The sequence below is a fragment of the Strongylocentrotus purpuratus genome, unplaced genomic scaffold (assembly GCF_000002235.5).
Source record: "Strongylocentrotus purpuratus isolate Spur 01 unplaced genomic scaffold, Spur_5.0 spur5_scaffold_12, whole genome shotgun sequence".
NCBI lineage: Eukaryota > Metazoa > Echinodermata > Echinoidea > Camarodonta > Strongylocentrotidae > Strongylocentrotus > Strongylocentrotus purpuratus.
The window spans coordinates 22,581,467-22,604,998 of NW_022145597.1; the positions used below are offsets into that span (position 1 = coordinate 22,581,467).

The 23,532-nt window shown below is 36.8% G+C and overlaps 1 protein-coding gene across 2 annotated transcripts; it reads left to right on the top strand.

Moving 5' to 3' along the window:
- Positions 1 to 531: 531 nt before the first annotated feature.
- LOC590355 (cullin-3-B) lies at positions 532 to 22,789 on the top strand. 2 transcript variants are annotated; one of them, XM_030982128.1, is made up of 21 exons: positions 532 to 766; positions 1,066 to 1,157; positions 2,276 to 2,473; positions 3,303 to 3,416; positions 3,911 to 4,071; positions 5,465 to 5,579; positions 6,023 to 6,154; positions 6,770 to 6,817; positions 7,149 to 7,197; positions 7,767 to 7,912; positions 8,420 to 8,596; positions 9,119 to 9,289; positions 9,886 to 9,993; positions 11,023 to 11,147; positions 11,705 to 11,798; positions 12,689 to 12,908; positions 13,665 to 13,733; positions 14,387 to 14,459; positions 15,193 to 15,262; positions 17,791 to 17,897; positions 19,036 to 19,060. In XM_030982128.1, the coding sequence occupies exons 2-21, from the start codon at positions 1,092 to 1,094 to the stop codon at positions 19,058 to 19,060; spliced, it is 2,268 nt and encodes a 755-aa protein (XP_030837988.1). In that variant the 5' UTR covers positions 532 to 766; positions 1,066 to 1,091. The 2 variants fall into 2 exon arrangements, with proteins under 2 accessions (XP_030837988.1, XP_030837987.1); XM_030982127.1 differs by lacking the exon at positions 532 to 766 and having other exon boundaries at positions 1,092 to 1,157; positions 19,036 to 22,789.
- The last annotated feature ends 743 nt before the right edge of the window (positions 22,790 to 23,532 follow it).

Below are 23,532 nucleotides of genomic sequence, written 5' to 3' on the forward strand. Positions count from 1 at the left end.
CGACAAATTGTCTTATCTTGAAAGGAACAACAAACAATAATATTATTCGGTCAATGTCAGAGACAAGTTATGATTCACAGTCTATATTGCCAAAGTAAATATGAATATTTATTGTACATATAGATAATAGTTGAAAGTGAATGATTGCATTATAAGACTTACCAATAAAATATTAATTTTTATTTCGGCTTGCCTTTTTTTCGTAATTTTTCTGAGTTTCTTTATACATCTTTCATCATGCAAGCATTGCCAATCGAATATTTTGCAGAGTATACTCTTGAATGGTCATGACCTATGACGTCACAACCGTGGAATACTAAAGGCGGATTGCACTACACTACAAAATAATATTAGTTCGCTTATGACAAATTCCCGCAAAGATGAATTAAATTTGGGACAAAATTACATATCATTAGAAAGAAGCAATCAGTTAGGCTTGAAAAATCGAAAAGGGTACTTGGTATTCCAATTTTACAAGAAATTAGGGGCAAAGAATTTTGGCGGAAGAAAGTAGTTCGCGAAATGTGTACAACACTTTGGGTCAAGTGTTGAAGCTAGTTTCATGTGTTGAATCTTACTAACATTAGCAGGAAATCGCGTTTTTTTACAATTTGTGCGTGCGTTGAGCACCTTTCTGGGGCATATCCTGAGCCTTCAACTACACTGCAACGGTGAACAATCATGAAATACCAACTGGATGTCCGAAAAGTCGTCGAAAGTACAGAATAAACTACCCCAGCTGAGTCACTGTTCCAAAATAGATTTTGTGAGTCCACATAAAACGAAGGTGCAGCAGATAGCTCAACGTAGATGACTTCTCGGCTACATTCGTAAACACAATGAATGCAGTGCAGCGCCCGTGTTATGGTTAAACAACAAAACTCAAAAGTGTTTCAAATTGCTGCAAATATATCGTACATTTGGACGCCTCCGTAGAATTAACATGTTCCACTATGACTCAACTGCCTAATTTGTCATAGGCTCTTCAACTACAGTAGACAAGAGATCTGAGTGTTGCAAGTAGACTGAACAATTTGCTTTGTTTTCTGTTATTTGACATTGCAGTTGGACTGGAAAACAATATTGTCAACATGAGTAACTCGATGAAAGCACCACCACCGAAGAAGGACTCTCGCATGAGGATTCGTGCCTTTCCAGTACGTCCTGAAATTGTATTTTACTATGAATCAATGAAATTATTAATGATCAAGATGGTGTAGGCCCTATTTTCAGTGATTGCGACGGTGTATTAATTATGATGGGGGTGGGGGTTGTGTGTTTGGACGCTGAACCTAATTTAACAAAAGTATGCATAAAATTACACCATCATAAATATTTGTCATTTATAATATTGTCTAACATAGATCTAAGTCTTAACCACAAATTTTATGAAATATTGCATGTAAACTTCTTCAAAATGCTGTTTGTTTAAATCGGTTTTGCATGATCTGATTCAGATGATTTTTTTTTTCTCCTTCCCCCTAAATGTATCAGAATATAGGGTTGGGTGACGTGATAATTAATATGATATTGATATCACCTACATGTAGCCTTGATAATTGGCAATTATAGCCTACCGCTGTGTGAAGAGTGATAGTGTCAACGAAACCTAAAATGCATTCGTAATCGCCCTCGCGCGCAGCTACATGTAATGAACCTTGCACACTTTCTTTGGAGTCACTTGTGGAATCGGTGGAAGAATTAAACGAATAGTGTGAAAATTTGATACTAGAGTGACAGCAACTTGCTTACCTTCAATACCCTCAAAAATCGCTGACCGATTACTAGACTTTGCAATGTTTCTGCCTGAATTCCTGAAATGCAAATACTAGCTGTGCATTGTGCACAAGAAGAAAAAAAAGTTTTTCGCGTTGCCAATTCGATACTTATTTTACAATATAATAGCTATTTAATAGTTTGGTACACTGTACATGTATATTATATCAGACAGCTTAATAATATTTATAGGAGAGTGAGACCGTAAGCTACGCACTTTGAATTCAAAGCATAAGTCCTCAAATTCAGTATTTGATCTGGTTCTGAGACAGTGTAATCAATTTATGTGTATACATTGTAAATCTACTGAGTACATGTAGATTTATTTCACTTGAAATATGAGCCAATTTAGACTACAGTAGGCATGCTCAGGCTGTACTATATGTAGGTCTTCTAAATGTAAGTGCATGTACAGGGTTGTAAAACAAGTAATGATGATGGCTCAAGATCAATTAATTCAATCTATACCTCCCCCCCCCCTTTTTTTTGTTGTTATTAGACAAACATGGATGAAAAGTATGTGTCGAGCATCTGGAACCTGCTCAAGAACGCCATCCAGGAAATCCAGAGAAAGAACAACAGTGGCCTGAGCTTCGAGGAGCTCTATCGCAATGCATACACCATGGTGCTCCATAAGCACGGCGAAAGGCTATACACGGGACTGAGGGATGTCGTCACAGAACACCTGGTAGAAAAGGTAAGTCAGGACCTCCCGCTAGAGGGACAGCCCACAAGACAGACATGGCAGTCTTGTAAATCTTCAGAAGAAGTTGTCAGAAGGCCCTGCAGACTGACATGTCTCTGATGTTATTGTTATCATGTGCTGGTAGCCTTGTAGACCCTCTGATGACCTTCCAGAATGCTTGCGAGACTGTTGTCAGTACAGTGGGCCTCTGCAAGGGTAACTTTTGCAAAAGGGTCACATACATGTAGGGCAGTCGATTTATAAACGCTATATAGTTCACCATTTTAGGGTGTATGCATGTACGTACAGTCATACACTACACAACCATGTACATAACATACTTGTTTAATTATCTGATTACACTCATCTTTCGACATAAAAAGATCTACATACTGTACATGTGTGTCTGTTTAGAGAGGCAAATATTAACATGTGATTTCAATTTTTATTGAGATGCATAAAGTGTTACCAGTACCACACTGGCCACTGGGTCATTTAATGCCTTGTGCTTCATGCGATAAGCTTTGTTCACTTACATTTCCTGAAAAGCAAAATTAACAGATTAGCCCCCTAAATCCCTAATAAAAATGGTAAACAGCTCACTAGATAAATTTTGGCTTATGATAATGAGCCAGTACATGTACGCTCATTCAGTCATTTTGTATGTGAACGAGTTTTGTAGGTCTGTTTAATAGTATGTTAATAAGTATATGATGTCCAAGCCTGGGAATTTGTAGAGCACCCATATCTAGTTGCCTATTCAAAGGTGCTGATAAGACCTTTGCTGTCTATAATGTCGTCTGGAAAACACATTTTATTTCTGATGTATTTCTCACTTTAGGTCCGTGTGGAAGTTTTGAAAGCACTCAACAACAACTTTCTACAGACTCTAAACGCGGCATGGAACGACCATCAGACAGCCATGATTATGATCAGAGACATTCTCATGTATATGGTACGTCCTTGTATAAATAAAATATTGTCAATGTCAATGAGTGGGTCTACATATATGCTCTAAGAAGTTGGAGGTGAAATTCATTTATCATATACATGTAGTTATGATACTCCATGGGCTTATTCATTGCATCATACTATATCCGTATGCTAAAGTTCCAGATTTTTTGTCACTCTTTAGCTGAGATCTTGGGGTTGGAAGGGAGTAAGTGGTTAACTGTTTAAGGCCAAGAAAGCACCGGAATAACTCAAGTCATTTTAGGATGGCTAAATCGCCTAAGTTCAGAAAGGGTAAGGCAATGCACTCCATATATTTTCCAAGGGGTTTATTCGTAGTCATACTGTATGTATAGATGAGTTTTCTCAAGCTCATTTTTAAATACTGTAATACTCTACCAAGAGCATGTAGTTTTGCTTGAACAGTGCATGTGGTTTACGTTTATAGCCTTTCGGTCAGTAACCAAAAACACTTTCCTTGTCATCTCTGAATCACAGGACAGGGTATACGTTCAGCAGAACAACGTTGACAATGTATACAACCTGGGCTTGAAGATCTTCAGAGACCAAGTGGTGAGGTACGGCAACATCAGGGACCATCTCAGACAGACGCTACTGGACCTTGTCATGAGGGAGAGGAAAGGAGAGGTTATAGACAGGTATGTGTTGCCCCTGAGATTGTAGTACATTTGATTGTAGTATGATAATAATGGTAGTTATGTAAAACAAAATTATTGGCATTTCCTCCTTGAAAAGAAATTCAATGTACTTACAATCATTATTTTAAACATAAATACATAACGTAATTAGAGAATGAAAAGTACACTTTTTTATGTAATCACTTCAGTATTTCTCATGGCATTGGTGAACCTCCTACATGAACATTGTACACATTTGACACTGAAGTTATTAAATGTAGACTAGTACTACTTGAATTTGTAATTCAAATCCAAACCAATTTTCTATATTCTAGACTGAAATAACTATGAAAATATAAAAAATTGGCTCACTTTCACCATTCTACTTATGGACAAATGCCATGATAAAATTGCTCTAATTCTTCAAATAACATGTATGGAGGAAACCCTATTTTCTGGCACTGCATGTATTTTGTTATGCGCTTTTGGCCGATTGTCAAGCGAATTATGTAGAGTGGTATACATGAGGTACATTTTTATACTGACTGCTGTGAGGGGTTATGTTGCAATACTGAGAAGAATGTAGGGGCATAGTATACAGTCCCAAGCTCACTGAGGACTTTAGTTTTAAAGAGAAGGTTGAGTTCTGGGAAGAGGTGAAAAATAATTTGTGAGCATTACTCATTCTTATTATGCAAGTGTGGAAGAACATCAGATGAGACATGTTCCCTGAAAAGCATGGCTCTTCAAATGCCTTCATATTCTAAATATGCATGTAACATCGTAAAAATCGGGGGCCGGCTTTTTACGCCACGTGTTCGTGTAGTCCCATATACATCTTTCTGTGTACAGTGTTTGTAACTTTACCAAGACTTTGCCAAATTTCTTATCATTTTGGTGATTCCAGAACCTTGCAATACACACAAATTCTTATATGCTAGATGATCAACCTTTTCTGGTCGGTTCCACACCGTTTCTTTCACAATGCAATCGCATGACCAGAACTCGACTTCATCTTTAACCATAACCCCACCCCAAAAATAAACCCGCTGTAATCATGGAAATGTGAAATATGCCTGTCCTGGGGGAAAAATATTGGGGCAATGTGTACAAATCAAAGAGTCACGATACATGGTGTTTGTCTTCTTTTCTTATCCAATTTTTATCTTTATTCTCAGAAACGGTTTCCTTGTACCATATATGTACAGTAAATACTATCAGCCAGACAATAGTTGTTTTAAATCTTTTCCTGCTTGTTGTGAATTTGCAATGACTAGCAAAGTTTATCCTGCAGCTGTGAACCTGTAACCTGTTTGTAACATCATTTGTGTATATTCAGTCACAACTTCCATAATATATTTAGTATGGCAACTGTAAGTCTTGACTGATTGACTTGATTCTTTTGAATATGTAGGTTAGCGGTGAAGAATGCATGTCAGATGCTGATGGTGTTAGGTATTGACTCAAGATCTGTATACATGGAAGACTTTGAGAGGCCGTTTCTTGACCAATCAGCAGACTTCTACAGGGTAAGCCCTAAATTAATAACAACCCTAAAACATTTTATTGTATAGCAAATTACATGGTGTTATGAACAGCCTTGAAAATGTTCACCCATGCTTCAGCCCCATTTAATGTTATTAGCACACCCTGAATTTCCAGGAATAATTCTACTCAGTACCCATTTACCTCATGTTAGTTGAGTGTGGCGAATGTACATGTAGGTTAATGTCTTAGCAAAGGATGTCAATGCTGTGGCAAAACTGATTTGCAATCTTGTTTTAAGATATGTTGAGTGCAGGGTTGAAGTTTAGAATTTAGTGAGTTTAGCTAATAGAAACATTGTCCAATTGTCGGAGGAGCATATGTCGTATAACCTTGTCATGTGTTATAAAGAGTATCATGAGGACATTTAGATGAATAAATGCTTTACATTATTGGACTCTGTACATTTTGTATATCGTCTTTTCAGATGGAGAGTCAGAACTTCTTAACAGAGAACAGTGCATCGGTGTACATCAGGAAAGTGGAGGCTCGCATCAACGAGGAAGCGGAGAGGGCAGTACACTATCTAGATAAATCCACAGAAGATCCTATAGTCAAGGTAAGGGATTGCGTACAAATTTCTTTCATTGACTTTTACCGGGATTATAAGCAGATGGACCATACACTGGTGATCGTAGCTCGGCAATTAAATAGTATTTTATTGTTTGCTGTCCTAAATGATAAAAAAAAATGTAATGAAAATATACAAAAATCAACATTGGAAGTATTTAGTTTGATCTCAGGTTTAGTTGGTTTATCAACATGATTGGTTATTAGCCTGAATGTACAAAGGAGGTTAATTTAAGTCATGTTTGGTGACTGGGTGGGGGGGGGGGGGGGGGGGGGGGGTGTCATGGAAAGACAGTTCAGCGACAAGACATTGGGATACAAACTATTGTGGACTGTATTTAGTTTGATCTCAGGTTTAGTTGGTTTATCAACATGATTGGTTATTAGCCTGAATGTACAAAGGAGGTTAATTTAAGTCATGTTTGGTGACTGGGTGGGGGGGGGGGGGGGGGGGGGGGGGGGGGGGGGGGGGGGGGGGGGGGGGGGTGTCATGGAAAGACAGTTCAGCGACAAGACATTGGGATACAAACTATTGTGGACTGTCTGTAAATACTGTTCAATCTCCATATTCATGTCTTTCTTGTTTTTCTTTCTTTCTTTTTAGGTTCTAGAAGAGGAATTAATTTGCAAACACATGAGAACAATTGTAGAGGTGAGTTTTGATTTATAAACAATTTATAATGATTTATTAATTTAGGTTTACCCTTATTTGATCCTTCAACATTTATTCATCACAAGGAAATTAGTCACTCAAGCTACTGTATAAAGCTTTTGATCTGTGTGGAAGAATCCTTGACCATAAATTTAAAATTGTTAAAACTTCAAGGAATGTGAAACATTTTTTTCTTGTGATTTATAATTTTCCACAGACTTTGTGTTTGTTCAGTAAAATTCAGTATTATATTTTTTTCCTGTGAACAATTTGAGTTTTAACTGTTGATTATTATTCTAACAAACATTTTCAATTCTTCTTACATTTTTAGATGGAAAATTCAGGTGTAGTTCACATGTTGAAGAACAACAAAAAAGAAGGTAATGAACATGTTATCTCTTAACAGCTCTGTAAATATGGTAACTAAGGCAAAAATAGAAATAGCTTTTGTAGACATGTATCAGCATTAGGTCTGCTTAAAAACAAGAAACTTTATGTGAATGAAACATTCACAGATTCTGTGAGTGTTTCAAATTTGCCAAAGTGTCATACTACACATTGTAAACAAAGCTTGATGCTGATCAGCAACCTACTAGTACTACTACAACTTTACCTACCAAATCTACATGTCAAGATTGCATGATGTAACTTGATAGTTTTCCTCGTACTTAGAACACTTGTTTTGATAGATGAACGTGTTGTTTGGCAACATATTCCACAAACCTTTTCAGTGCTGTCAGCTAGTATTAAACTCTTAAACTCTACACTCCTTCCCTGGACAGATTTAGCACTTTTGTGAGAGCTGAACAATCGTGAGACGAATTGTCGCTCAAGGACTTCTTTTGTTTCTTGTCCTTGATGTTAGACAACCTTAAGTCCTTCATTTAAAAAGAAAAGATAAATTAAAAATACACTTGGGATTTAAATTCTATACCTTTTGCATCGGCAGATCTAGCATGTATGTACAAATTATTCAAGAGAGTGACGAACGGTCTAGAGACGATGTGTCGCTGTGTGAGTTCCTACCTGAGGGAACAAGGCAAAGCATTAGTCCAGGAAGAGGAGGGCGGAAAGAACCCTATCCAGTATGTACAGGTGAGTTCAACAAGAATGCCTAAGGCATCATCCCACATTCTGTTCATGTAGATGCACCACTGATTTTATGTATATGTACAATATGATGCTTGGGTTAACCTCTCAAAGCATCCATAATAGTATGTACCTGTTACAATTTAGATATCATCAGTTCAGGTACCTCCCTCAGACATGAAACGGCAGGCTGAAGTTAGCTGCCAAATTTCTGATTTTCACAAGTTGCCATTTTGGCGACCACCACTTCATAAATGTCAGAAAACTGAGCTTTTGGATGTGTTGTAGGACATATTTCTACTAATTTTAACCATCTTGATGAAATTGTTTATCAGTTAAGAACAAAGGTTTAAATGCCAGTAAATTTTGCTGGAAGTGTGATCCAATTTTACTGCTATACTAGGAAAACTATGAATAGATGAAGGCAATGATGCACTGCTTGTTACTTACTATTTCTTTCATATATAAGCTGTTCATTACCTACTGTTTCTTGTGCTATCTCTTCCTATACAGGATCTCCTAGAACTCAAAGACAGATTTGACATGTTCCTCCGAGACTCGTTTGGTACAGACCGCAAGTTCAAGCAGACCATTTCGGGCGACTTTGAGTACTTCCTTAACCTCAACACCAAATCCCCAGAGTACCTGTCACTATTCATCGATGACAAGCTCAAAAAGGGTGTTAAAGGGGTAAGAACCTCAACGCTCATTTTTAAATATTTTGCCTGTTGAAATCCAGAAGGGGAGTGAGCTCATATACTTTATCACAGAATTAACACCCCCATGGCTCTCAACAGACAAACTAGTCAAGTATCGGGAGGAAGTGAATAGACAAGTTACATGTAAGCCTTTATTCTTCAATATCAAATAATTATAAGGTACAGCTAACATTACACATTTGCTGTTAGCATCATAGACTTGATAACCACAAATCCAAACATTTGACTTCCTAGATAACCATTATTTGAGTCAAAATTGTTGAGAAAGACTGCTCAGTGGAAAACAAAACAACTATTTTGTATGGACAGATAGTCGCTATGATATACATATGATATTTCGCTGACCAAACCATACAGATATAAATAGTGTTTCACACGCAATGCGCTTCTGTCATCACAAAGTTAGCGTGGATGTGTCTGAAGAAGGCATTTTGCTGACCAAACCATACGGATACAGATACCTACATGCAATATTTTCTGTGGTCTTTTGCAGTTAAGTGAGCAAGAAGTGGAGGCCATCCTAGACAAGAGCATGGTTCTCTTTAGGTTCCTACAGGAGAAGGATGTCTTTGAGCGCTACTACAAACAGCATCTGGCCAAGAGGTTACTCCTTAACAAGAGTGTATCAGATGACTCAGAAAAGAACATGATCTCAAAGTTAAAGGTAATGTGAAGTACTATTCATGTCATTAGGTTGTGAAAGAGACAATCTAGAAGCTATTGGGGAAGGTTGATTATGTAGGACATAATAATTAGTGTATACTGTGAGGTTTGGGAATCTTTGAAATAAGAGACTGAAAATCTTTCTGATATTCACAAGCAGTGAAAAGCACTGCACGCAGAAAAGTGTACACTGGACTATACTTACTTTTGTGGCATTAAAAAAAAATTGATCCATAGTTATACGCTAGATCCAGTCATATATGGAATAGTAGGACATTTGAAAAGCAAATTTTTTAAGTTAGATTTCTAGTTGTGATGTTCTTCTACTCTCACAGAAAGAATAAGAAATCTCAGACATTGTTTTCACCATTACCAGAACTCAACGTTCTTTTGAAGGTAAACTGAACTCATGATTTGATTAAAGTAGTCCCTGCTCCATCTCAGAAGTCTTTGGTTTGTGGCAGGTATGACATCCATTTGTTAGGCTACATGTTTTCTGGGATTTGAACCACTTTTCAATGAAGAGTCCTGGCCAGGATGTACAGCCATTGATATGAACCATTACTTATTATTTGATTCTTGCTATCCCTCTTTCAGACGGAGTGTGGATGTCAGTTCACATCTAAGCTAGAAGGCATGTTTAAAGACATGACGCTATCCAACACTTTCATGGATGAATTCAAGACTCATGTGCAATCAGCTTCGGTAAGACTCCTTCATTTTAAAGGGATCAGGTAACTTTGTCTTGGATCCTTTAGAAATAATCCTTGATTTAGCTCATGCTGCAATGATAATTATAAACCTTTAGGTCAGTCAGGAACTCCATGACTTTTACAAGCCGATCGCCTGTCTGATTATCAAGATATTAATGATTGGAATTACAAATTTTGAAAACCGTTCGCTGAACAGTTTTCATATCGCTACAGTCTATCAAGGAAAACGAGTATGGTAAAACCGGTCAGTCAAAGATTTTTACTTTTTTGAGGCACTTCTTGATCATTTTGAAGCGCAATTTTTCTAGGGCTTCAATATTACACCATATCACAGACACTTGTAACATGTAGGACCGTGTATCTCAGATTTAACATTGTTAAACGATCCCTTTAATAAAGATAATGTTATCAGAAGCAAAGAGGACCTCAACTCAGTAAAATATTATGAGTTAAAGACCTTCTTGCTCTATACAGACTATATCAAGTACCATACCAAAAAGAAAATCGGAATGGAAATTGTTCAATATGTTGGTTCACTTGTTAAATGATAGATGTGCCCACTGTAATGATGGGAGATTAACGATCGATGGTTTACGCTTAACTTTAGTTTAAAAGTGTCTGAAAGGAATGTTGAATTGAATTGAGCTACCAGGAAGTGCATCAAATAGCAACCTCACATTATTTTGTGTAAATCCCTGGATCACACAGCTTACCATTGTTTTACACTTGGCCATGAGGGATTTCATATGCCGCATCATGAATTCATTTTCACCTCTCAGTTGTATAATATTCCCTGTAGGGGGGGGAAAAAACCTGTGATGTGCAAAAATGTAACTCTTTGTCAGCCTTTTTACCCCAAAATTTGACAGAGAAAGGAATTTAGATATATCTGGTAATTTTCCAGTTTTGACTTCCAAATATTTCACTTTTATGTGGCTTTTTATACCATATATTGGCAGAGAAGAAATTTGCATAAATTTAGGGTTCTAATTTCTATGTTTCTGAATTTTTTCCTTTATAGATCAACATGTTTGGCGTAGATCTCAATGTAAGAGTTTTAACGACAGGCTTCTGGCCGACACAGTCAGCAACCCCACAATGCAATGTGCCAACGCAAGCAAGAAATGCCTTCGAAGCTTTCAAAAAGTAATGTATTCCACTCACGAGTCCAAAGTCCATGTAGCACATACATGGAATTGGAACATATAATTATATAAACTAATAATTATAAATAATAGACCAATAATAACTCGTAGCTCAATCTTGTTTGTATACAATGAAGAGAATCAATCATCTTGATGTGTCCAAATAAACATTGCTCTGTGCATCTTCAGTCAACTGCAATTCCTGGACAGAAATATAATTAGATTTCCAGCAGGAAATGCCCCCTTTTGAAATGAACCTTTTCCTTATTTGCTATAATGGTGTGAATTTCTCTGATGTTTCCAAATCAACATTGCTCTGTGCATCTTCGGTGGACTGTGCAATTCCTGGACAGAAATATAATTATATTTCCAGCCAGCAATGCCCCATTTTGAAATGAACCATTTCCTTATTTGCTATAATGGTGTGAATTTCTCTGATTTTGTCTATGATTGTCAGAATTACCTTTCTTTGGTCTCCCAAAACTATCATTCTCCAAGCCACAAGGCCTTATTTTACCCAAAACCCAATTTCATTGCAATTGTTTTGTTTTCTTCCAGGTTTTATTTGACAAAGCACACAGGAAGACAAATATCACTACAACCTCAACTAGGATCAGCAGATCTACATGCAACCTTTCACGGCGGAAAGAAGGTAGGCTTCATATGTTTCTGTCTAATGTTGATGAATTAGGAGTATAGTTGTAGATCTTTTCAATGATTATAATTTTCAGGTTGTACAGATGACTACGCATTGCTTATATAGGCTCTTACCTTTCCAATGGAAGTGAGAGAAAAAAAATTGTTCCAAGTGGCTAATTTTCCACAGAACTTGTTTCCTCTTTTGGTTTTTCTTAGTCTCGTCTTCTTATATGAAATTTATCAGAATATTACTGCTGGTGCCCCCTCTTTGGCCTAAAATGAAGTTTCTGACCAAATTTTGTTCACTTTTGTTCGTGGAAATATGTTAATTGCCATAACAAATAGATTTTTGGTCTTTGATTGTTGGTACTTGTGTAAATGCCTCTCTTAAAAAATGTTTTTCCTAGCTATACGCATACACAGCCAGCTTTGCACAGACATCAATCAATTGGTTGTCACCATGCCCTAATATAGATTTGTTATGACATTTAACACATTTTTGCTTACATAAAACATAACATAGTTTCAGAATACCACTCCAGGGCCCCGTCTTATAAAGAGTTGAAATTAATCGCAACTTATCTGCGATTGGTATCAATTGCAACTACGTACATAAAAGATAGGAGACTCCATACTTGCGAATGATTGGGATCAATTGCAACAAAAGGCGGGGCCCAGCAAAAGGTGGGGCCCAGGGACCCGTTTCACAAGCCTTTTTTCAATGACAAATGACAAAAATCAGTGACAAATCTGCTGATAACCAATCAGAAGCAAGGATTTCAGTAGCTTATAACAAAAACTGTCATTTGTCACTGATGACAAGTTTTGTGAAATGGGTCCCAGAACATGGGATTTACTTTGATTGAGGAATGATAACATCCTTCATCTTTGTCGTTCCGTTAGGATGGTGGTAAACACGAGGAGAGGAGGCACATCATCCAGGTCTCCACCTACCAGATGTGTGTTCTCATGCTCTTCAACGTCAAGGAGCAGTGGACATACGAGGAGATGTGCTCCGAGACAGACATCCCCAGCAAAGACCTGATCAGGGCGCTCCAATCCCTGGCCCTCGGCAAACCAACGCAACGTATCCTGGTCAAGGAACCCAAAGGCAAAGAAATAGGTGATGATATAATGGAACCTGTGAAGAAAGACCGCTATCATGAATAGCAGTCGTAAACCTTTAGACCCAGTAATATTTTGAGTCCCTGGCCCGAGGTAATACAAAACTATTTATCCTGGGGGGTGTTTCACAAAGATCCTAAGTCGAACTTAACTCTAAGTTGGACAAGAAACCTGAAGACAAAGAAATGGGTTGGCTTCAGTTACAGGATAGAGTAATGAGTGTCATCTTCCAGAATTCCTCAAATTTTTAAATGTGAAATCCAGATTGTAAAAAGTGTCTTAACATGAGCATTGAAGATGATACGCTACAAGTACATGCTTTCCTCATGTATATAGTTGGTCATTCACGAAAGATTTGCATAGCAGTTTAAAGATGCACACTTTTTTTTATCAATTTTTGTTATTATTCATAGTGAATCATTTGGTAACAGCAAACGGGTCAACATTTTGTGGGAAGAGGAGAGGGGATGGGGAATTTACCTTTCAAAAATCAAAAAAAACTTTCAGCATGACATTCCCAATCACTGGTATGATATGCCTACAAAGTGCATACACCACTGTTTTAATTATTCTGCTTTACTCGGAGTAAATCCCTAATTTAATTGAACAAACTTTTTCAAACTTATAAAGATCAAACGCATCAAATATTGGATATTCACATTTGATATGCACACCTACTATTTTAATTTCTTTTTTAAGACATATATCTACAAGAAGTGTTTAATAACCTTTTTTCAAAACTTTTCTGTTGCAGAGAATCCACATATGTTTTCAGTCAATGATGCTTTCACATCGAAACTCTTCAGAGTCAAGATCCAAACAGGTGAGTTCTTGCTTTATCTATTCAAGTTATCATTGTCTACATTAATCTTAAGAGAATGCATGATGGCTCAGTGGTAGAGCAATGGTCTTGTAACCAAGATCTTTTGGTGTTGTGTCATTGCCTATGTACATGTGAGTAGGTATACAGCCCAAGTAGTCCAGAGTTTGGTTGTGTATTTTTATCGACATGGGTATGTGTCTGCAATATAAAAGATGTAGAATAATGACCCTCCGTTGAAAAATGATAAATAATAAGTATATGCCCTCTTTTAATCCTAAGGGCATAGTTGAGGGTGTGATGGTCTCCTAGCTTTTCAAGTATAATGATCAATTTGTATCTACACAATCTACCCTATGCAAATATATAGTGCTCAAGCATACCAGGTACCATTTAGACTTTGGTGTAGAGTGGCAAATGAAGTTTAGCCAAAGAACTCTTGTGCCAGGCTGTGATTTGAACCCTCGACCTCTAGAACAAATTCAAGTGAACAAACCACTAAACCACTTCACTTGCGCAAGTTATCTTTGCACCATGCACTATTTAGGCCAAACCATCTGCTTGCTATGTCATCCATTCAGTCACTCGGGAATGCCAAAACCTTCTGTAGCAATTTAAGTCTCTTACTGTCATATTTTGTTGTTTGGTATCTACAGTTGCAGCAAAGGGAGAGTCAGAACCAGAGAGGAAAGAGACGAGAACGAGAGTGGATGAAGACAGAAAACATGAATATCCTTTTGCAAATTTTATACATTTTATTCTTCTGTGTTTAATAGCCATTATGAAGAGACCTTATTGTAAACAAGTAAAGAGAAATGTCCAGCTTGTTTTGTTAATTGTCACTTCTTACTGCTACATGAAGTGAAGTTTTTTTGGTCTCATATTTGCAACAACCGTTTCAAATTTGTTTCTCTTTTGAAAACATTCCTCCCTCTTTGTATTGTAAATTAATTCATATGGATAATCAAAACATAGCTTAGTAGTCATCAACTCCGGCACCTGTGTCCCTACAGTGTTACACAAGTCAGCTGTGACAAAATCTTTCACCAAGGTTCTCCCAATAGACCAGTTCACGGTTAGCACATGTCTGCAATAACCCTGAATATCCACAGATCTTCAAAACATGAAGAGGTCCCACTTTGTATTTTTTTTAAATAATCACTCCTACAGTGATGGAGGTGCTACATAAATAGCCTTTGTTTCCCCTTTTCAAAGAATACTTCCACCTGTGTATCATGGAGTGCACTGCTTGTGCATGAATGAATAATGATTACATAACTTTCACAATATGTTCTTCAATGACCTTTATCTGCTCATGCTCAGACTGCAACCGTGAACTGGCTTATTTGGAAGAAAATTACAGAACGTTTAGAATATTTTGGGTGTTACTTTCTGAGACACCCTGTGTATTGAAAATGTAAATCATCCTGTAGACAACATTTTTCCTTAACCTTCTGTGTACGATTGAAGCAGCGATCGTGAGGATAATGAAGTCAAGAAAGAAGATGCAACACAATGTACTTGTAGCAGAGGTAAGAAACTCCTTTTTGTTTGGAATGGAAGACCCATCCTGTGTTAACAAATTGCTTGGAGACATAGCAGAAAAAAAGACAAATCACAGAAAGATGTTAATGATAGATAGGGGGAGGGGGATCTGATAAGTTAGAAACTTTTGACAGCAGTAATAATATAATAATTATAATAATAGTAATACCGTATTTGCCGGCGTAATGGCCGCAGTATTTTTGGAAGAGAAAATATCAAAAATTTGGGGTGCGGCTGATGCACTGCAAGATTAAAAATCGCTAGTCAAAACCATGAAAAACAGCACAAATTTGTACATATGGGACAACAATGAAAGGTGATGGACATTTCTAGAATAACTGTCTAGAATAACACATGTCTTATTGACAATTTTATATCATATTTTTTAAATGAAGGGCAAAGTTTTGTCAATTTTGTAAATAGACTTCATAACTTACCAACCAAACTCTACTGGTAGATCTAGATAGTTCTTGCCATAGCTAAAGCAACCTCAATCCTCTCAGCTCGCGCTAGCCAAGCTATGGCGCAATACACGAGAAAGCTGAAATAACCGGCCAGCTGGCTTGCTGCCCATGGTGTCTCCAAAAAAAAGTCTAAAAAATGTCAAAATCGGAGGTGCGGCCTTATCGCTGGCAAATACGGTAATAAGAATATTGGATATTTTTATAGCACACATATCCACCGTGCATTTTGCTTGAGGCGCTCCAATATTACCCCGGCTCTGCTATGCTACCATTTTCGGTGCACACAGCCAGCGCTCAAAATAAATGGGGGCGGTGGGCGATTCGCCCCAGTGAGCTCCATAATCGCTTCCATCAGGGTGCACACGGGGGCGATTGCAAAATTTTAAATCGCCCCCGTGAAATGATAAAATAAAGATTATCTTTTCTGATATAACTTTAACACAATATTGAGTATCAATTTTCAAACCTTAAACCAATGAAATGGAACTTTGATGGCGCTTTCTCTCCCATCTCTATGAGTATTACTGATACAAACAACGAAAGCTCGCCGTGCAGCTAGTGCGGCCCTCAGCAGTGGCTATACTGTGCCGGTAGTACCGGTGTGCACGCGCTGACGCCCAATATCTGCTGGAGCTGGAGCCTCGACCGCGCAAGGACTAAAACATGGAGAATTTTTGCGTTATGAAAAGTGTGAATCTTCTGAAATCTGGTGATTCTAAAAGACCAGTAAATAAGGTAACTCGACCAGTAAATCAATATTGAGAAGAAGAAGAAGACCAAAGATGTTGCAAGGGCGGATCTATGCGGTTTAGGGGTTTAACCCCCCTTCCCCCCTTGGGCTGCCTAGTGAAAAATATGTAATGTGCATAGAAAAATGCTATCATGTGTCCAGACCTACACAGTATTAGTAGATGTCAGTAGATGCCAGGAAAACATCACTAACAGGGGTTCAAAATAGCACCAAAAAATCGCCTCGCCGCTTTGCGGCTCGTGGACGATGCTCCGCATGTTAGTATACATGTAGATGCATGCCAGGAAAACATCACTTAGATATAGCACCAAAGAATCGCTTTGCGGCTCGTGGACGATGCTCCGCATGTTAGTATACATGTAGATGCATGCGAGGAAAACATCACTTACGGGGGTTCAAAATAGCAACAACAAAAATCGCCTCGCCGCTATGCGGCTCGTGGACGATGCTCCACATGGTATTTGGGTTACCCCCCCCCCCCCCCCACCCTTAGCAAAAAGCTAGATCCGCCCCTGTGTTTTTGGAAAGATATGGTAAAGACTAAAAGTAAAAAAGAATGTAAATAAGGTTGCTCCGAATAATGAGGAGGAATTATATGTGCAGAACAGGAAGAAATGGAGAGAATGTCATCACAGGGATAAAAGTCAATAACAGCTATATAGCAAGTAAATTCCTAAGAGGGAAAAATGCCGATTTAAAATAATGATAAAATACCAAGGAATTTAGGAGTTTCATGGGTACCAATTCAATGGAAATTTGTTTTAAAATGAGAGCCCCCGTCAGCACTAAAAGAGCCCCCGTGAGAAGGCTTACGGGGGCTCTTTTCATTTTGGAAGAGCCCCCGTGGACAAAAAATTAATTTGAGCCCTGCTCACAGCTTTCAATAAATGAATCCATCCCGGTACCCATTTAACACCTGGGTGGAGAGTGACCAAAGAAGATGTCTTGTCAGAAGACATGAGTTTATTATATTATGAATAAACTTCCATGAATTTTGAGAGATATACTGCAGAATGGTTGAAATGCAACGCTGAAAATTTAGCAAATTGAGAAACTTCTTGCCATGAATATTGCTATCCCTATCAATTTTTAAAATCTTTGAAATATGTTTCAGGTTTACTGTCAAAGATTCGCCACACAGAACGTGCAGAGCAAGTTTCCAGAACTACCAATTGATTCTTGATAGCCATGCAAATGAACTCACTGCATGTATTCGAATATGAAGAGCCATCCGTGCTTTCATGATGCTCACTTACTATCTGGTTGACTTTTATCATGTTTATGCTTTGACATTATGCAGGTAACAGAACAGCTCAAATCTAGGTTTTTACCCAGTCCTGTTGTCATCAAGAAAAGGATAGAAAGCTTGATAGAAAGAGAGTACCTTGCTAGGGCACCAGAAGATAGGTAAGACATCGTGCCCTGCTCACGCTGGGCCAAATCCACATTGATGTAGTAAAACGACCTACAAAAACCACTGCTCCATGTAAATGAATAGCATTATAAGTAATAGAAAAGAAGAAGAAAATGCTGCCAACAACGGCCTCTTAAGACTAATTACTTATCTGTGTGATAGAGACGTAAAATTCACAATGCTGGCATTTTGCATGTCGTGGTTTTTGGAGGAAGTATACTGCATCATTTCTTAAAGGTAAAGACCAGTATTGGAAACGCCCCAGTTTCAAAAAATGAAATGGAAGCTCTCATTACCAATCATGTGAAAGAATATGTTTTGAATAATACATGATGATAAAAAAATTTCCGGGAAACCGCCCACTAATTCATATATTTGGTAAATTTGTTTCTCTCATGGTCTGTGAGAGATATAGGGTAGTCCCATATACATCTTTCTGTGTATAGTGCTTGTAACTTTACGAAGAATGGGCCAAATTTCTTATCATTTTGGTGATTCCAGAACCTTGCAGATGCTAGATGCTAGATGATCAACCTTTTCTGATCGATTCCACAATGTTTCTTTCACAATGCAATCGCATGACCATAACTGGTCTTTACCTTTAAGCAGACATCGTTATTTAAGAAATAATAAATAAGTGAAATTTGCAAAATGAACGGTTTATTTCATAATTATATCTCACCGTATAGTATGTTATAAGTTGTCCTAATTATTTATAATATTTCTTGTCCACCTTTATTTGTTAAAAATATTACATAGAGTCATTCAGGTTGTCACTACACCAAAATGTTATTACGTATAGTTGCATTGTTTTTTTGTTTTCCTCAAATGAGGTGTTTATTCAAGCATCAAAGTAAAGTTGTGAGAACAAATATAATTGAAGTACAATGTTATCAATACGTAACACATGTTTTCAACTGTACAATATTTTGCTTCATATCATGTACATTGCTTTGAACAGTTTCTTACGCAACCTTTTGTCTGGCTTTTTTAGCTCCTGATTTACAACAAATCTGTTTTTTACTTCTCTCGTGAATACATTTCTTAGTTAGGTACAGTTTTCATTTGAACCATACTTATTCTGACTAATATTTTATATATACACCTTTCTTTTTCTTTTTATCTTTGCAGGAAAGTCTATACGTATGTAGCATAAGGAGCGCAATTCTTTATTTGTACAGTCAGAGAAACTTCTTCAGAGAAAACAACAAGTTCTATTTTGGTCAAACTCTGCTCACCTTAGGTTACCTTACTTCTCTCTTGGCATACTATGCACCGTTTTCTCCTATGTTCTTAAAATTTTCAAGTGTAAAATTAACAAAAAATTGAATATATTTTTAAAGGGAAAAATAATTAAAAGAAGTCCTAACTTGTTGGTTATAGAATGAATCATTTTGAAAAACTTGTCAGGAAAAGTTGTAAACTGAGTTTAATATGATTTTGTTTCTAAAAAACATTTTCAAGTTTTATTGAAAGCATGTTGTCCAACTTCATTTGCATATTGAACCAAGGCAAGAATGAGCTATTGTACCGTCTTTTATATACCTTTTGCCTTTTTCTGCGTTCTTAATTTGTTTTACTGCTCTGCTCTGCTCAACTTGTCATTCTAGCTAGCAGGCAACTTACTTTCTATGCCATTCTCTTAAAGCTGGTGATTGGTTTTAACTACCTGTTACTCCTTCATGTATTGTAAATTTTTAGAGAGGAAAAGCAGGAACAATCACTTTAAAAATATTTATTGGCTGCAGATGTAATGAAAATGGATAGAGAGAGAAGTAAAAGTTACATCTTCATTTTTCTTGGAAATGGAAAGGCAAGCATTGGTGCCCTACGCTTATCTGACAACAGTTACTGTGCGTTCCAAAGTTGGATATAAGTCAACAAAATTACTGACAAATGAATAAAATCATGAAGCTGTAATTCAAAGTCAAATCATTTTCTTTTCTGTTGAATTATGTTCAAGAGGCCTTATATAATGTAGTATATATATTGTATCTTCAATATTGTATCCCCCCCCCCCCCCCCCCCACCACCAGTGGTCATGTTGAAGTATTGACTTTTTATTTGGGTTATATAGTAACTTATGGTTTGTTGGAACAGTTTCAGTAGCATACCATGAAGAATACAGTGGATTGCAAAGCTAGTATTACTTTTAATTTAGTATTTATCTTTGGTAAATTTGGCTACATTTATATAATCTGAGCTGTGCCTCATTAAAAATTCTCCAATATTTTCCAGTGTATCATTCATGTTCAAAATCTTACAACAGATCAAATCTGTTTTCTTTTAAAGAGTACATGTACTTCACCCATGGTCAGGCGACTCTAAGCTCTTTTTGCCCCATATGTTACCAACCATGTCTGATGGTTGTATTATTGTGAAAGCCCCCACAAAAGCTTAGATAATATCAAATATCAAGTAATATAATTTGAAATTCGATACCAATTTATGTTTATATTACCAATAAGCTTGGTCATGTACTGGGACACCAAATGACCAAATACATGTACCATGGACTTAACCTATTGTGTATGTCATATATTACTCAGAATCACAGACAAATTATAGCATTCAATGAAAAATGAATAATTAAGTTTGAAATCCATTTATGTTTGAGTTCAGTTTTGAAAAAAGGGACATTAGGTCATGCATAAACTACTATGTTTTGGAGGTACTAATGTTATTGCCATAACTCCTTTCTGCTTTTTAAATCTAATTCAAAAGGTCTAGAAAGGAGGACTTTCTCTTTAAGAGATATTAACCGACTTTTTTGTTGTCCTAATGTTATATTATTATTTATATTTTATCATAAACATGTCAGAAGTATGTTGGGATATTTTCAAGAAAGTGAACATGCAAAGTTATCCTTGGGGAATAAAAAGCTGTCAGTAATATCTGATAGTTCTGTGGGGTCCTCAAATAGAGAGAAGGGTTAATTTTGAAATCATCTTGTGTTTTAATTGTTTGACAAGGCGAAATGGAAATAAAGTTTTGCATGTCTTGCCTTCTATATTGTTTGCTCTTTATTTAAAATGATTTAATCCACGTATCTGAATATACAAACTTAGTTTCTATGTACGATCTCTCCGCTATCCTGCCCCCCCCCCTTCTTCCACTTTGTTCCCCCTCTGACTCTTCTTTTCTCCCCACCCCTTCCCCCTTCCATTTATTTTCAATCTATGTATCTGTATTTTCTTTGCCTTCGCTGCAAGGCCCGCCATGTACCTTTACTTGTGATTTAACTTCTATTTATTATCCTAATGTGTGTTTCATATATGCAGATATTTATACCGTCAAATTGTAAATGTTTGACATTTATAGTTTAGAAGGGATAAGATATTATTGTATGTGATGATATTTTAGATATTTTTTTTTTTAAAGATGGGAACTCTTGAGGGATTCTGGTATGATATGTAAGACTTCTGTGAAGGTCTTTTAAGGTTACCTCAGTTGATGCTTCTGCTATGAGAAGCCCTGAATACCAATGATGTTATGTTAAAGCTAGAAGTGCAGATCTATTGAACATGCTTGGAATGAAATCCTGGGACCTGTTTCACAAAGCCTTTTTTAAATGACAAATGACAAAAAATCAGTGACAAATCTGCTGATAACCAATCAGAAGCAAGGATTTTAGTAGCTTAAATCCAAAATTGTAATTTGTCACTGATGACAAGTTTTGTGAAATGGGCCCTAGGACTTGCCACAATGTTTGGAGTGTTGTTGTACATGAACCATGTACACTGTATGTGTGCCAATAGTCAACCGTGGCAATCCACTATTCCAATGGTCGACCAAAGCAGGTAAATGGTTAATTTAAAGAGTTCATATTGTCTGTTCTGAGCAGTAGGGCCTTAACTCTATGTTAGAGAATAAAAGTTGATGCTCTTCTGTCTCCAAACAGACGATATTTCTTTTTAAGTGAAGGATAAGTGAAGTTAAGTTGATGAAACACCCCTGACTTCTTCTCCGTCGTATACTGCTTCATTCTCGAGTTAACATATATACATTTAGATCTGTTACATCCTCTTTGGTGTTTAAGTTTTAAATCACATTGCAGCTTATTCACTGGGAGAAACATTTGATTCCCAGATGCATTTTTCTATTTTTTGTTTTTGGTTGTGATTGTGTCTCAAATTACTAATTTGTTGCGAACTTTCAACATGTCTTTGGACTTCACTTCATGCTTTACGTGCGAGTCTTGACAGGCTCTCTGCTTGGTTGCACGTAGTCTTGGGCACAATGTAGAAACCGGTCATCTATTTTGATAGGAAGAATTTAAGCTAAAAACAACAGATAATTTTATATTTATTATAGTAGCGAGACCACATGCCTCGAAGTGGGATCCAAGTACATATAGATTGATATCAATAACGGTGTTCGCAGAAAATATGGGCTTGCGACAACAGTTAGGGAGAGACCTTATCTTTTGAAGTGTGTAGGAAGATTTAAGCAACTCTTTTAATTTGTCACATGAACTCTACATAACTGGTAATGGTACAACTGCAGTCGTAACTTGCAGATATGATATACATTGCCCTTCAAATGCATTGTAATACGGAATTCTGCACTGTTGTGTTGATATACATTACACCAATAAGAGTGTGATGATCTATTCGAGCCTCGCTTTTCTCTGAGGTTTTGTTGTATTTGCAAAAAAAAATGTTAAAACTTTCTTCATTGAGCGTACAATTTCTTATAAGTGGACAGGACATATTTGTACTATCCTAATAACGAAAATGAAATGTTTAACATGTTTAAAGATATGTGCGAATGTGAAGAAATTGGGAAAAAGAGAAAAATATACAGAGAATGTAAAGGTATAAACGCATGGTGTTCAATCGAATAAACTGTAAATGTGTTCCACTTTATGACGGAAACAGTCATATATTGTGCTGTCCTCGTTTTATATGGTTGTGTCGTCTTTTTCTTGTTAACCTGTAAAGCCCACCACACAGTACACGATCGTCCTGCGATCCTATATATTTTCAAACAAATTGCAATCGTACTTATAGGAAATATAATCGAACGTTATCTTCCTGATTTAGCTACTAAATAATGATAAGAATACTAACAATTAACCCAAATTTTAGTGCATTGAACTCTTCCAGTCGGAATAAAATCCGAATCGGCTTCAAATAGTAGACAATCGCGTTACTGCATGGTCTGACGTCACTACGATTCTGAGCCGATTTAGCTTTTCCTCTTCCAAGGAAGTATGTAATCCCTGAAATTTAATTTTTCTCAATTATATGACTATTCAGATTTTCGTTTGTTTCATAATTATGCTGTTGTAAGTTCTTCCAAAATCGGATCATAATATGTGCGGTGGGCCTGAATTGTCAAGACTGTGTGAGGGATATGTTTTGTTTGTTTTTTTAATTGAAAATAAAACTCAACCACAAAACATATTTAAAATAATATATCAATAAAGTAAATGGATGTTATGTATACAGAACACAAGACAACACAAAGACACTCTAGTTAATAGTTAACTAATCCTACTAGTGCAATTTGTTTACGCCCTGCCATGCCGTGTGTAATATCTCTTTGTTGGTTTTCATCCGTTTCCATGATATTTTCATTATTCTTCTGTAAATCCACAATTCAAAAGATACGCCCTAAGTCATA